Raw genomic sequence first — 13281 nt, forward strand, 5'->3', positions numbered from 1 at the left:
GGCCCTTGGCGACAGCTCAGGATCTGTGTTAGCCGTCTAGTAATGCATAAAACAAGACAATTACAAGACAAACAAAACACTCATGGTACTTTTTACGTGCAACGGGGTCTCGCAGACCAAAGCGAAGGAACAGTTTGTGATTCTCCGTCCCCTTTTATGCTGTCACACACGACCCCTTGGTAAACGAGTGCAACAACCTCTCCAATCTGCGGCTGCCACGTTGTTTCCCTTACGGGTCAATGCGTTATTGCAACAGAGTCTCGCCCCCTTCCTAGCTGGCTGACTTCCCTGGAACCCTGGGAAAGAACTGCCAGGCCAGCCCATCCAGGGAACTCTGTTCTCGCTGCTTAGCGCCCTCACAGGTCAGGAGGGAGATTTACAAGCAAGAATCATTGTATTTCTGCCACAACATGTTATGTAACATGCTTGGTGGTGGCATTTTTATGATTTTTATCCATAGCCACTCCTATTACCCACTTTCGCTCACTGACCTTGTTTTATTTACATTGAAACCCTTGCCCCATATGAAAGCAAGCTGCTTCACTTGACCTGTTATGGATGCTAACTGGATGAGAGCTGTCAAACAATTTGAAAGGCTGGTAGTACAGTACAATAGCTATACGTTTCGTAATGTCCACAAATGTGAATCTACAGTCCTGTTAAATATCTTTTCGACTGTATGTACAGTGTCAACTGTAAGAATGGGGGACACATGCACATTCTTCAAGAACCTGCATTGTGAATCATATACAGCAAATTGTACTGATTCCTTCAAGTGAGTCAGGATATGGAGCAGTATCTCTGCTGCAGATTTTTACAGAACTAGCTTTCACATAAGGTGTTTTTTATTCTTATTCTGTGAAGTGTTACTGTATGATGTTACATATTAAGCCCATAACAGAAACTGGTAGAGACTGTTTCCACTGATACAGTACCACTCAACGGCTGATCATAGTTATCATACACAACTGCCTTAAACTTCATGATTAGTTAACAGTGGCTGGATTAAATGACCCAATTCTATTGGTGGTATATTACTGTGTGTTCTGTGATGTTACTGAATGTGTGTCCATGCCCCCCTCCATTAGGCAAATTGGTATATGGATAGTATATTACAGTATACTGTTGACTTGTTGAGTTTTACCACTTCAGTTTGCATTACATTATGCGCCAGTAGTTCCTTGTTTGTCAGCTGTCAATGATAGTTCAGTGCCAGGCTGCGGGGGAAGAACTCTTGGATTTATAGCACATGCATAAAAGATCAGACAAGGGCGGACTGGAAATTTATTTCAGTTTTGTAATAGTAATGCAATGTGAAAGAGTGTCTGTCATTCCTTGGGTGTCACTGTGTATCCTGGCCATTGCAGTATCCCAGCCTCTCTTAATAAGGGTACAGTTTCCATTTCAGCATACTTTACTGCAAGTGGAGCAGTCGTAAGTTACTGCTGTGTTCACCTTGTAGCAAGTTGAAGCATTAAATGAAAATGCATAACGTCAATAAAAGAAAATGCATATCTGAAAAGGTTAGTAAGGCTGTTGTATTGATTTATCAGCCAGAGGCGGTACTCTTTTTTTTTTTTTTTTTTCTTTTTCTTCCGATTTAATTCTGGCTGTGTAGCAGAAAGCCTGGTGTATTCTGCTTTTACCAAGGTGACTGGTGAAAATGTCATTTAATCGCCATTTTATTAATTGGACAGTTGGATGGCATTTCTGTTGATAGTTTATTGCTCCATGTCTCCATGGGTCCTACAGTATGTTGCTAAGTGTGTTTCTTTTCTTAAGCATCTCTTGCTGATACTGTTGTAACCCATTTCAGCTAGAAACTTCATATTTTCATTGTTCTGGAAACTTCTTGGGCAAAATGTAAAAGCACCATTCAGCTGAGACAGCTACAATATTGGGATCTTATGTCTATCATCCAGAAAACAAAGTCACAGCAATTCTCAATATGGCACCCGAATATGAATGCAGTTTCTGCTGAGTTATTGTTTTAATGTTTGGTACACAGCAGTGTTTTAATGTAGCCTACTTTACGTTCAATTATCTGTTTCCCTGCTGGATTGTTTTACCTCTGGCCTTATAATAATAAAAAAAACAACATTTCATTAAGCAGTGATTAAATTCAAAACTATCGTCCAAATCATTCTGTCAGTGTACTATGATCAGGTGGTCCATAGTAATTAACCATTTCACTGCACATTGTTTCAACCTCTGGACATACTGATGATGCAGATCCTTTTTTTCACCCCATATCCATTTTCATATCCACTTTACAAACCATGTGGTCTGATATGACATTGCCCTTGGTTATGCCCCGGGATGCTTTGTTTTTGTTCACAATTTCGCACCAAGCATAGATGCATCATGAAATTAGAGTGCATCGCTGTCTGGGCAAACACTCATGGGGATGTCATCCAAGAGAGGAATGTATTCAGAGGTTTCATTAAAGATATCAATAAGGATGCCATCGGATAAGATTTGTTAGTCGGAATGCAGAATAAATGGTTCTTGTGGGTTAGTGCCAATACTTGTATGCAGGATTCCTTGTAGAGCAGGAGAACAAAGGGGAGCTGTGCTGGCCATTAGCAGTGGGGCTGGTGTACAGTAGCTGTGTGAATGAGGGCTGCAGAGCAGCATGCAGCTCTGTCTCCTTATACAGCAGCATACAGTATGGTCATAGGGATACTGATTGTGCTCCATTCCCTGCTTCAGGAGGTGCTTAAAGAGTTACAAGGAAGCATTGAAGAAGAATCCATGGGGTCTTCTGGGCAAATTGACCTGTTGGAGCGGCTAAAAGGTAGGGCTTTGAGCTCGTGTTTTTAACCTTTTTATTAGAAATTCTTAACTAATATAATTATTGGGGAGAGGCATTTTCTCGCTCTGTCGGGTTTAATCCAGCTGTTGATGCAAAACTACAGTATGTTGCCAGTGTCTGATTTGATTGTTTCTGTACATTTCAAGCTATATGGAATACATAGTTCAGGACATGCAGTAAGCAAGAAGACTGTATTTTGTATTATACAGGATGGGTTAATATATTGTTGATGAGTTAAAATCTCACATTTAGTATCTATCTGTCTCAGGTTGAAAGGATACTTTAGCATTTTCACATACAAACCTACTAATTTTTTCGGTGTGCTGTGTTCTGCATCTTCCTACTGTGCATGCATTATCATCTTGCAGCTTTGGTAATGGTTAACATGAACCCCTATTTGAGTTAAATTATACTGCAAGATTCTACTACATTTATTTTCTTTTTTTAAAAACAGCAGAACATCAATGGCTATTATGGGCATGACTAAAGTACAATAACATAAATGTTAGCAAATATTTCTACAGCTATGAGGAATGTAGTGTAATGAATCTAATACAGTAGGAACTTTGGAGAGAAAAACAAGGTTTCTTACAGTTATTCCTGCTCCCCCAGCAGCATCATTTCTAGGTTGTGAATTCTTAAATCCAATATCAATTCAATTTATAATGAGTAAAAACATATTATACTATTCCATGACTGCTTACATCTGTGTTACTTTTTTATATCAATTCTTCATTTGGGTTTTAAAGTACATTGTCTTTATTATGTTTTACTAGCTTTATATGTATGTGTGTATGTATCTATGTATTTTTTTATTTATATTTTAATTATGGAAATCAATACATTTATTAATTGTGAGGTAATATCACAAGTGTTTTGAACCAAAGTTTTGTTTCTTTGTTGTAAAAAAAGCAGGACCCCAATTGGAAATAGTTTTCTTCTCTGTTTGTCACTTAACCAGGGTTGGGGTCAATTCCTGTTTTTCAGTTTCCAATTCCTTCGAAGGTTATTTTAGCAACCATAATAATGGCCATGATTGTTCAACTGCTTTTAATTTGAAGCCAATTTAATTGATTAACAATGACTTCAATTGAAGTCATTTTGTTGCCACTGTGAGAAGCTCATTTTAACAGAATACTGCTCGTTGCATTTTTGATCAGTGATGTGTTGGAATTGATTAAAAGGGAATAGGAATTGGAATTGGGAACCAATTTTAAAATTGGAAATGAAAAACAGGAATTGGCCTCATTCATGCACTTAACATACAGTATCCTAGTCTTGTTTGATCATGAGTAGTGCTAAAGGGTCTGTGAAACCAGATGATTATTCTCCTCATCCTTGAGTGGTGGAGTATCGGCTTTTGGTTTTACCTGGTGCTGCCGTGTGAAGTTTAACCACGTTGTCTGATATTTTTTTGATTTATCAAGATTCAAATCTACAGGTTCTGTCTCTGTTCAACATTAATAAAAAGGAGATACATTGATAAATTCTCAATTTCTCTTCAGAGATGAACTTGGATCCCAGTAATTTTCCTGGGGTCAAACTGAGGCCGAAGGTTTCCTTACGCTCATACGGCAGTCGAGAGGGCTCGGTATCCGGGCGGTCAGGAGAAAGCAGCCCTGTACCCATGGGCTCCCATCCACGAAGGGGATTGGTCAATGGCAGTCGGGAAAGCACTGGGTATCTGGAGGAGTTAGAGAAAGAAAGGTAAACTTTTTATTTTTATCACCATCCTATGTTTAGCTGTCATCATTGATCTCCATGTTGACCACTACTGAAGCTATGTGGGGGTTAGGGACTTTACCACCAATGCTTACTCAAGCTAAGGTTTAGGTTAGAGCTTAGGGTTCACTATGCAGTGAAAAAAGCCATCCACTAGGGGGTCCACTCCTAAATGGCATGCAACCCTGCTGCTGGTATTTAGCTGTATTTGATAGTTTTCCATTTTTCCCACTTTATAATCTCCTTCACCTGTATCTGTTTGTGGGGCTAATTTTCCTGCTGTTTCCTTGTGGAAGTACACTGAATTCAGAGCCCAGCATGCCAGGTATTTTTAAATCACGAGTGGAAGCACAACTCTAGTTAGTTTGTGCACATAATTGTTTATTGATTTGAGCTCTAGAGAAGCTATGTTAAAACGGGGCAACCAAGTGGCAGAATACAAAATTATAATAACACAATAAAACAATAATAATAATCTGGATTAGGTTCTACTATTTATATTTAAATCAGTGATTTAATAGATAGAATGTTGTAATGTTAAAATAAGCTTTTTGTCAATTCCCTAATTAACCTCTTCAGATTCTTTATTAAAATAACATATGTTGGTATGCATTTCGACAGTGCATTTTTTTCAAAAATAAAGTTAATCCAATGTAAACGGAAGCCTATTCAGCAGATACAGAATGAATGTAAATTGGCTGTACACAGGAGGAGCGTTTGATGTTCTGCAACGTCAGAGTGGTATGTTTCCTCTGCGGCACTGTGTAATGATGGGTAATTGATTCTACCGCTGTATCTAAGGTCATCATTGCCTGATCAGTATTCAGTGCAGCTAGAGTAAAGTGTCTGGAATATAGTGAATAGGTTCCTTTTAATAAATATAACAGAGGTTAGGAGTCGTGTAGGTGTATATTTTTATGTTTTTGTAACTGCCATCATTTTTTCAACTGATCATATGTACATTACAAATGTATAGAAAATGAATGGTGTTAAATATAAAAATGTAAAGTACAACCGAGACCAACCACACAATTCCTCAGTTTGAAGGAAATTGCCCTTCTGTTTGTCTATTCATTTCTGTATGGCTTTTTAATTATAGAATATCTCTGAAGTATTGTTAGATTTGTGTAACTGTAGAAGATTTCACTAGCATTGTGTCAAGGAATACATTTCTATGCTTGCAGCTGGCACGTCCTCATGTTATAAGTTAGCGATTAAAAGGGCCTGAGGTTTACATGATAGCAGAGCTGCTGATTTACTGTGTACTGTAGTGTTGCGGTCATGCCCCTTCACTTACTTGTGTCCCACTTATAGTAGCTGTACAAGCAGAACCCCACTAGAAATAAGGAGACCCATATCCCAGGGCATTCATTTGTAATTATTAAAGGATCAAAGAGAATACATAGGTACCTGTGTGTTTTTTTTTGTTTTTTTTTGTTTTTTTTTTAAATTAACAAATACATAAACATAAAATATATACTTTAAAATGCTACATAAATGTTTCTGTATTGGCTCCTGCAAAATCATATTAAACTGTGCAGTAATAACTGCTTCATTAAACACATTTCGCAGCTGTGCAAGACTTTTGTTTTGTTTTTTGCTGCAGTCTTCTTTCTCCACCCCCTCAGCCCCCAGAAAAAAAAGAAATATACTTTTTCCATGCTCGACGCTTATAGTGGATTGCCTGAAGCACTAGAATGAAGGTTGTTCCTCTGCTGTTGAGAATCATTCATGTGTGTGCAAACGACATTTGTACCAGTCTTGTCATCCTGAATAGGCACGTGCCAGTCTCCCTTATCATCTGACCTCATCTCTGGTTGTCCACTAATTCAGTGCATGGCCCTGGGCATAAACTGAAAATCTGAACCTACCAGAAATAGTGGGATCCTGCTTTTAACATTTTGTTTGCCTCTGATATGCAAAAAAAAAGAAAAATGCTAAAATAGTCTCTTTTAATGTATCCTTAGGCATTTTAAACTTGTTTTTTTGTTGAATTATAAGGATTAAATCAGGGAGAGGTGGATAAGAAGCAGCCACGTTCCTTTATCCCTGTACTCTGCAGTAGAGATGTTAATATTATTGAGTTTAAACATTTTCCAAGTAGTACCCTTTTTTATCGAGTCTTTTGCACTAATATTTTTAATGACTCCACTGTATGAGGGATTTTGTTTTTCAGATGATTGTTTTGTGAACAGTGTTTGTGAGCTTTATCTAAACTGAAATGGTAAGGAAGCATTCACCAGACTGTGGTTTTGCTGTTTTTAGAAAATGGTTACAGTATTGCAAAGACTATTTGTGTAGTTGTGCAGGTAATGTTTTTTTTTTTTAAGATGTACATTAAATACAGCTTGTTATTTTACTTTTATCATGAATGCCCCTTTTGTTTTGTTTTTTTAGGTCTTTGTTACTTGCTGAACTGGAGAAGGAAGAGAAGGAAAAAGACTGGTATTATGCACAACTTCAGAATCTCACAAAGAGGATTGACAGCTTTCCTCTCACTGAGAATGTAAGTAGCTGTAACCAGTTTTTTTTTTCAGGTTCTGTGTTGTCACGTAGATGTATTTCTACAGATCTGTCTTAAGCAGAGAGTCCAGGGGTCTTGGATTGGTTTGCTGCTTCTGAGCATTTTTGCATGGTGAAAATGAAAAGCCCAAGTTGGTTTGCTTTGATCCCATGTTACAAAATGCAGAGGCATTCAAGCAAGTAGGTGTCTTTGGTGTTGAAGGCGAGTGATTCTGTTTATGTATTTTGTAAAGAAATGTCTTGGAAGAACCCAAAGGCAGGCATTTCTATAACCTATATAGTGCCTTTTCTGAATGTTCTGAATCTCAGCCCAGTTGACAAACAGCAAGTCATAGCATTTTTCTGTTTTGTTATGTCAAGTTTGTCAAATGTGTTTTAGTAGTGTGATGGTTGTCTATAATGATTTTCATCGCAATACAATAATGACTTTGTAATTGTGCCAGCAAGCAACATATGGGTAACCCTTGAGAACTGTTTCTATTAAAGGGAGTGTCTATTAAAACTTGTTTTTGATTACATTTGTAGATTTGAAACCATTAACCGTGTTAGTGCCATCAAACAACATTCAATATTTATAACATTAAGCTTCTCATGTGGCATTGTATTGCAATTGCTTTGATATACTTTCCGTGTACCTCGGGTCTTTAATTGTTGAATGAACTGGACATAATATACTCACTTGCACTTTTCTAGAAACTTAGATGTAACCAGAGAATCAAAAGCAGAAATATCACAGAGAACCAGCATTCATATGAAAAGTTTGATTTCACTGAGCAGTTGATTAATCACCCATTGTATCTGAATACATGCAAATTATATTTTGATATTGCAGGGAATGCATACCGTACATAGGACAGTAACATTTTAATTCAAAGTAAATTCTAATTATTTCTAAAATACTAAAACACTTTTGTGTCTACAGTTTTCTCTGCAGACAGACATGACAAGAAGGCAACTGGAATATGAAGCAAGGCAGATCAGAGCTGCAATGGAGGAGCAACTTGGGACATGCCAGGACATGGAGAAACGGGCACAGGTAACTTAACATGGCTCTGCATTCTGATATTAGAATTTTCCATATTTTGTATTCTAAATTATTCTGTAGAATATTTTAATGAAAGGTCAATAGAATATCTTGTTTTTTATTTGCATTTTTGTATTTATCTGTTTCAGGCAAGAGTGACTAGAATTCAGCAAATAGAGAAAGACATGCTTCGCATTCGACAGCACTTACAGACTCAGACAGCAGAATCAGAGGTGGGTATTAAGTGTTTACATGTCAATGGCAGAATGAATCTGAGATCTGTGTTGTAAAACAGGACGCTGCAGTACAAACTAAGCATTTGTGTGGGAGCCAGACATTATATTCATTGTGTTATGGAAAGAACATCTGTTTTCTAATAAAACTCTATTAGCGCATTTATAAATACATATATAATATATAGAATGTATGTAGTTGATCATTAATCAACTAGTAGCAGTTAAGCAATTCAAACCCAATATTCCCATTGACTTAACATCATCATATTTTATAATTGCATAGAATTGATAGGTATGAATACTGTATTTCTGTAGCTGGATACTTGATTGTGCACTAAACCAGTTCTACCCCAAATCCGGCTGGAATATAACAGTATAGTGGAGAGTTTATCACCTTATGTGCATAATACATTCAGTACCCCAAACCGAGACTGACCATGGATGAATTCGACACTGGGCTGCTAGGCTAGGTGAATTGGACCGTTTGGAATTTGGTTCCAGCGTCGCTGCAGCAGTGTAATAGTGGTTCACCCCTTAGTGTACATTGATTGGGCCCCTTGGAAAATGTTGGATCACCAGTTAAAATAGATTAACTATATAGATCAACTAAAATAGATTCAGCTAGTTGGTTTGGTCACAGTTTAAGCATCCACACAGGTTTTTAGAAAAAAAAAAAAAAAAAAAAAAACTCTTCCTGGTACTGGATTTTAATGTTAAGTGTTCACACTTTATTTGTTCAAAATGTTTTACCAGGATAATGCCATCATTTAAAAAAATGTGTCCTGGGAATTGTGACGTTTTTATAAATGGGTCCCTTTTTTTGTTTTGTTTAGGTTAATGGAATTTAATTGTATGTACTATATAATGCAGGGTAAAGAAATGTACATCCGTATGATTACATCTGACTGTTACTACTTTGTTTCCCACTGGCAATAAATGATTGGTGCCTGCTGGTTATTTAAAATTTTTTTTGCATCTCAGTTATTTGGCCCCATTTCTGTTAATCTGTGCAGAGTTTGTTTCTGTAAAGCTGTGTTCCCAGGATGAATGGTTCATCTGTTAAAAAATAAAATACAAAAAATAAAAAACCCTGGGAGGGGCACATTAAGGCATGTCTGCATCTGCTACCTGAATAGGCTAATTGACTCAAGAGCATCCTCTCCAAGTCTAGTTGCTTTTTACTAAATCAAAATGCATGGTTTCATACAGATGCATCCACTTTATATTGTACTGTTTGATATTGAAGAAGAATATACTGTATATATTTGTTCGCTTCTGATTGTTTAACCTGCATATTAGAGTTTTTATTTCTATGCAACCATATGCTGTGTGAGTAGCTTTATCTTCTATAAATAACAGCTCGAGTGCTCTACATCTGCCTGAAGAGATGTTGCTGCATCATGTGACTGAGTGCACAGGCAGCAGCTTTGTGAATCCCTTCTCTTGCATTATAATTCAAATCCTTTCTTTAAAAGGGCGCTCAGAGAAAGGGGAGGACGTTTTTTTCTCTCTCAAAACGAAGCTTGCCGTCGTAATGATAGCAAAACATCACTGCAAAATGTACTGTTTTTGTCTTGTTTTTCCCCTTTCTGTGATGGATCAGCTTGAGCAGCTGATTATTTAGGTCAGATGGGGAATAAGGCACAAAGAGAACAGATGCTTTCGCAAATTACCACACCAGTAGCACTCTCGTATCAGACAGAATCCGCCTGATGCTGATGCCATGCAGAGTTCCTTACTGAATGCTGAAGTTGTTGTTTTAACAGAAGACATCGCAGAGCAAGCATGATCCACCTTCACGTGATGCAGAAAGACAGAATGAGGGAGGACAGGCAGCTGCAGAGTTGGGCATGGGTACCACAGGGTGTGGTCAGGTAGGAATATTTACAATCTGCCTTTTGTTTTGTGTTTTTTTTTTTTTTAAATTTATTACATGATTAATGGTACACTGGTAGGTTAATAGATACATGTGAATGCTGCAGGGTAACTTGGCTGCTTAGCAACAAGCCAGGATGATCCGATGTATTCCTACAGTCCTTCATTCCCTTGTTCGCTGTTTTTTTTTTGTTTGCTTTTATTGTTTGCAAAATGACTAATTTTAGCTTTGAGTTCTCTAAATGACAAATGCTAAGCAGTAAGTTGATAGTTGTTCCCTTTCCTTAATCAGATCCTGGCATGGTAAACCTCCAGCATGCTGAGGTTCTATAAAATTTATTTTGTGAGTTAACATGTGTTTACTAATATATCGATTTTAATGTTTTAACAAATGGTAAACGTTTAAAATATATAATTTTATATATTTAATGTGGCTTACATTTTAAGACCTCGAATGAACTTGCCTGCAACCAATATTATCTACCACCGCTGCCATAACACTGGTGGTCTTTTAGACATTGCTATTTAGGCTGTTTTGAAATAACACCTTTGAAGTGGTCAGAAACCTGTTCAGGGATTTATTTTATTTTTTTAATTGGCAAGTCAAGGGCTATTGCAGTACATATTTTAATATGCTGCATTATATTTTATGTTCGTCGAGCATTTAGCACAAAAACAATCGCTGTGAAATTAGCCCTATTTCTGAAAAATGATCAAAAAGCAAAAGAAATGATAAATTAAACCTGAATGAGGTGATTTATCCGACTGTTAGTGACACATGTGATGTACAGTGTTTGGCATCAAGAAGGCCACAGAGCTAAGCATATTAAATAGGCTTTGTAGCTGGAGTAAAATTGTCTTGAAAATCACAGAGATTATTTTAATTTGTCCCCTGTATGTATGTGTGTATATATTTATATATATATATATATATATATATATATATATATATACCGGATTCAACACCCAGGGGGCGTAATGTTGCCGTTAAGACAAAAGTGTGTGGTGGTGGGGGGGGGGGGGGGGGGGGGATTGCAGGCATTAACATTAGGTAGATAGATTACGTTAACAATTAGGCATGCTTAAAATTCAAAGGTAGAGCGCAGCACACAGTCATGCTAAAGAATCAACAAGTGCAGTCAACAGATTTATTGACTGGTGAAATACAATTCATAGTTGCTGCAGTATGTCCACTGTTTTGTCATTTCAAATATTCACAAAACAAGCTTTAAAGCTGCAGTGTCCCATGCAAAACCACATCATGAAAAACCACGTTTGTAGGTGAAAAACGCTAAAATAAAAGTGGCTACTTTTAAAAATATATATAAACACGTGAAATTTTCGGTCCACTAAAATAAATGGCTTTACATAATCTCTGTAAGTAAGCAATTGGAGTGTCCAGTGTGAAAACACAACACGAAATAACACATTAACATAGCATCCAAAGTAGTGCTATAGCATTAAAATGTTCAATACAAAAAATGCCTGTTTACAAGATCTTGCAGCATCTAAAAAAATTAATATATATGAATTGTAGCGTAACAGGAAAGTGTAATCAATCAGACTGTGGAGTCTGTATCATCTGATCTGAAACCATCGAACTCTGTCATCTGAACCTACATCATTGATGATGTAAGCAATTGTTGAATCATTAATGCACAGAGCAACTGCTTCTAGGCAGTTTTTTCTATTCACATGAGTTGTAAAATGTTACTTTCAGGTAAAAGGTGTTGGGGGGGGGGGGGGGGTGATCGTTCAAACCATGGTGTTGACTTGGCAGAATCCTTTACGTGGATCTACTTTTAATTGCAGCATAACAAGAGATATGTTTTATAGGTCATACTCTTCAGTAAACTACAATATATTAAAGAAGTTGACTGGTAAATGTGATTCAGTAGTAGACTGTCATCCCATTAAACCTGTTTGGCATCAGAAACCTGTTTGGCATCAGTGTTCTGTTGTAAGATTACTCTAGTTCAGCCTTGCCCTGTGAAGCATCACTTTTAAATGCTGCATCACTTTTAAATGCTGCATCACCCTATCAAATCAGAACTCTAGCAGGATATCGATTACTGTAAATGGCCATTTGTTTCCCCCCTTCCAAGCTTATTCTGTCATGCACAGCATCTCAGCATGTCTTTCTCACTCCATTTGCTCAAATTTAATAGAACACTGTTGCTCCGTCAGAGAATCTTCCTTGTGCACATATTTAGAGGGTTTTTATGGTGTGTAAATGTCCATGTTTTATTTTTTGACCAAAGGTGGTAAGGCTGTGCCTAGTTTTCCTGAACTCGGCTAGTTATGTAACTAGATGCTAATCTTGGTGCCAAAGAAAACATGGTAACAGATCCACAAAATGTGACGCGTGCAACCTATAAGCTAGAGGCTAGCTTGCAAACAAATGACACAATCGCTCATTTGTTTTTAATGCACATTTTATTAAATATTTGTAACATTCTTTCTTTTTGTGTTCCGCTTTTGTCTTTATAGGGTTCAGGTGTCCGAATGGATCATGAGACAGCCAGTGATATGAGCTGTAGTAGTAGTAGTTATTCTGTCCCTCGAAGACTGACAAGTCACCTGGGTACCAAGGTAACCGAAGATTCCAAGCCCCAGGTTGCTACACTGCATTTTTACTAATAAATTAATTATAACAGTGCTTTGGCTGTTTTCTTATAGATAGACTTACTAACAAACAACACAACTGCATGCTTAAATATTTTGAAATACAACTACATTTAAAATATACACAAACCTAAACTAAAAATAAACATATTACACTTAAGTTAAAACTTAACATTTCTGTAGCATAATTTAGATTTTAAATAGTTTCAAAATCTTTGTGATCTGGTCAACAATTCAAAATCAACAGTAGAAGACCTTGAAGACCAATTTTCTGGTACTAGCTTAACCCTTTGCGGTCCATTGTCGGACTGGGTCCGACATTGCAATTATTCCTCACAGGTCCTTTGTCGGACTGGGTCTGACATCATTATAGCAACGCAATAAACGTGTGTTTAGTCGTTTTTCCTCCGGAAAAAGCCGAAAAAAACATTCAATTGCCGAGTGGGAGCGACAGGAGCCGA

General features: G+C 37.1%; 1 protein-coding gene across 4 annotated transcripts in view; it reads left to right on the forward strand.

The window, feature by feature from the left end:
* The window catches only part of LOC117973183 (adenomatous polyposis coli protein-like), a 61649-nt gene that overhangs the window by 37239 nt on the left and 11129 nt on the right, over window positions 1-13281 (forward strand). For 2 of the 4 annotated variants that reach the window (XM_034924590.2, XM_059021839.1), the window contains exons 3-9: window positions 2713-2797; window positions 4321-4522; window positions 6935-7043; window positions 7983-8096; window positions 8234-8317; window positions 10087-10194; window positions 12686-12811. In XM_034924590.2, coding sequence (XP_034780481.2) covers window positions 2713-2797; window positions 4321-4522; window positions 6935-7043; window positions 7983-8096; window positions 8234-8317; window positions 10087-10194; window positions 12686-12811 — 828 coding nt within the window. The remainder of the gene's footprint in view (window positions 1-2712; window positions 2798-4320; window positions 4523-6934; window positions 7044-7982; window positions 8097-8233; window positions 8318-10086; window positions 10195-12685; window positions 12812-13281) is intronic. The other 2 variants (XM_034924592.2, XM_034924595.2) reach the window with 2 other exon arrangements.

The sequence above is a fragment of the Acipenser ruthenus genome, chromosome 1, assembly GCF_902713425.1.
Source record: "Acipenser ruthenus chromosome 1, fAciRut3.2 maternal haplotype, whole genome shotgun sequence".
Lineage (NCBI taxonomy): Eukaryota > Metazoa > Chordata > Actinopteri > Acipenseriformes > Acipenseridae > Acipenser > Acipenser ruthenus.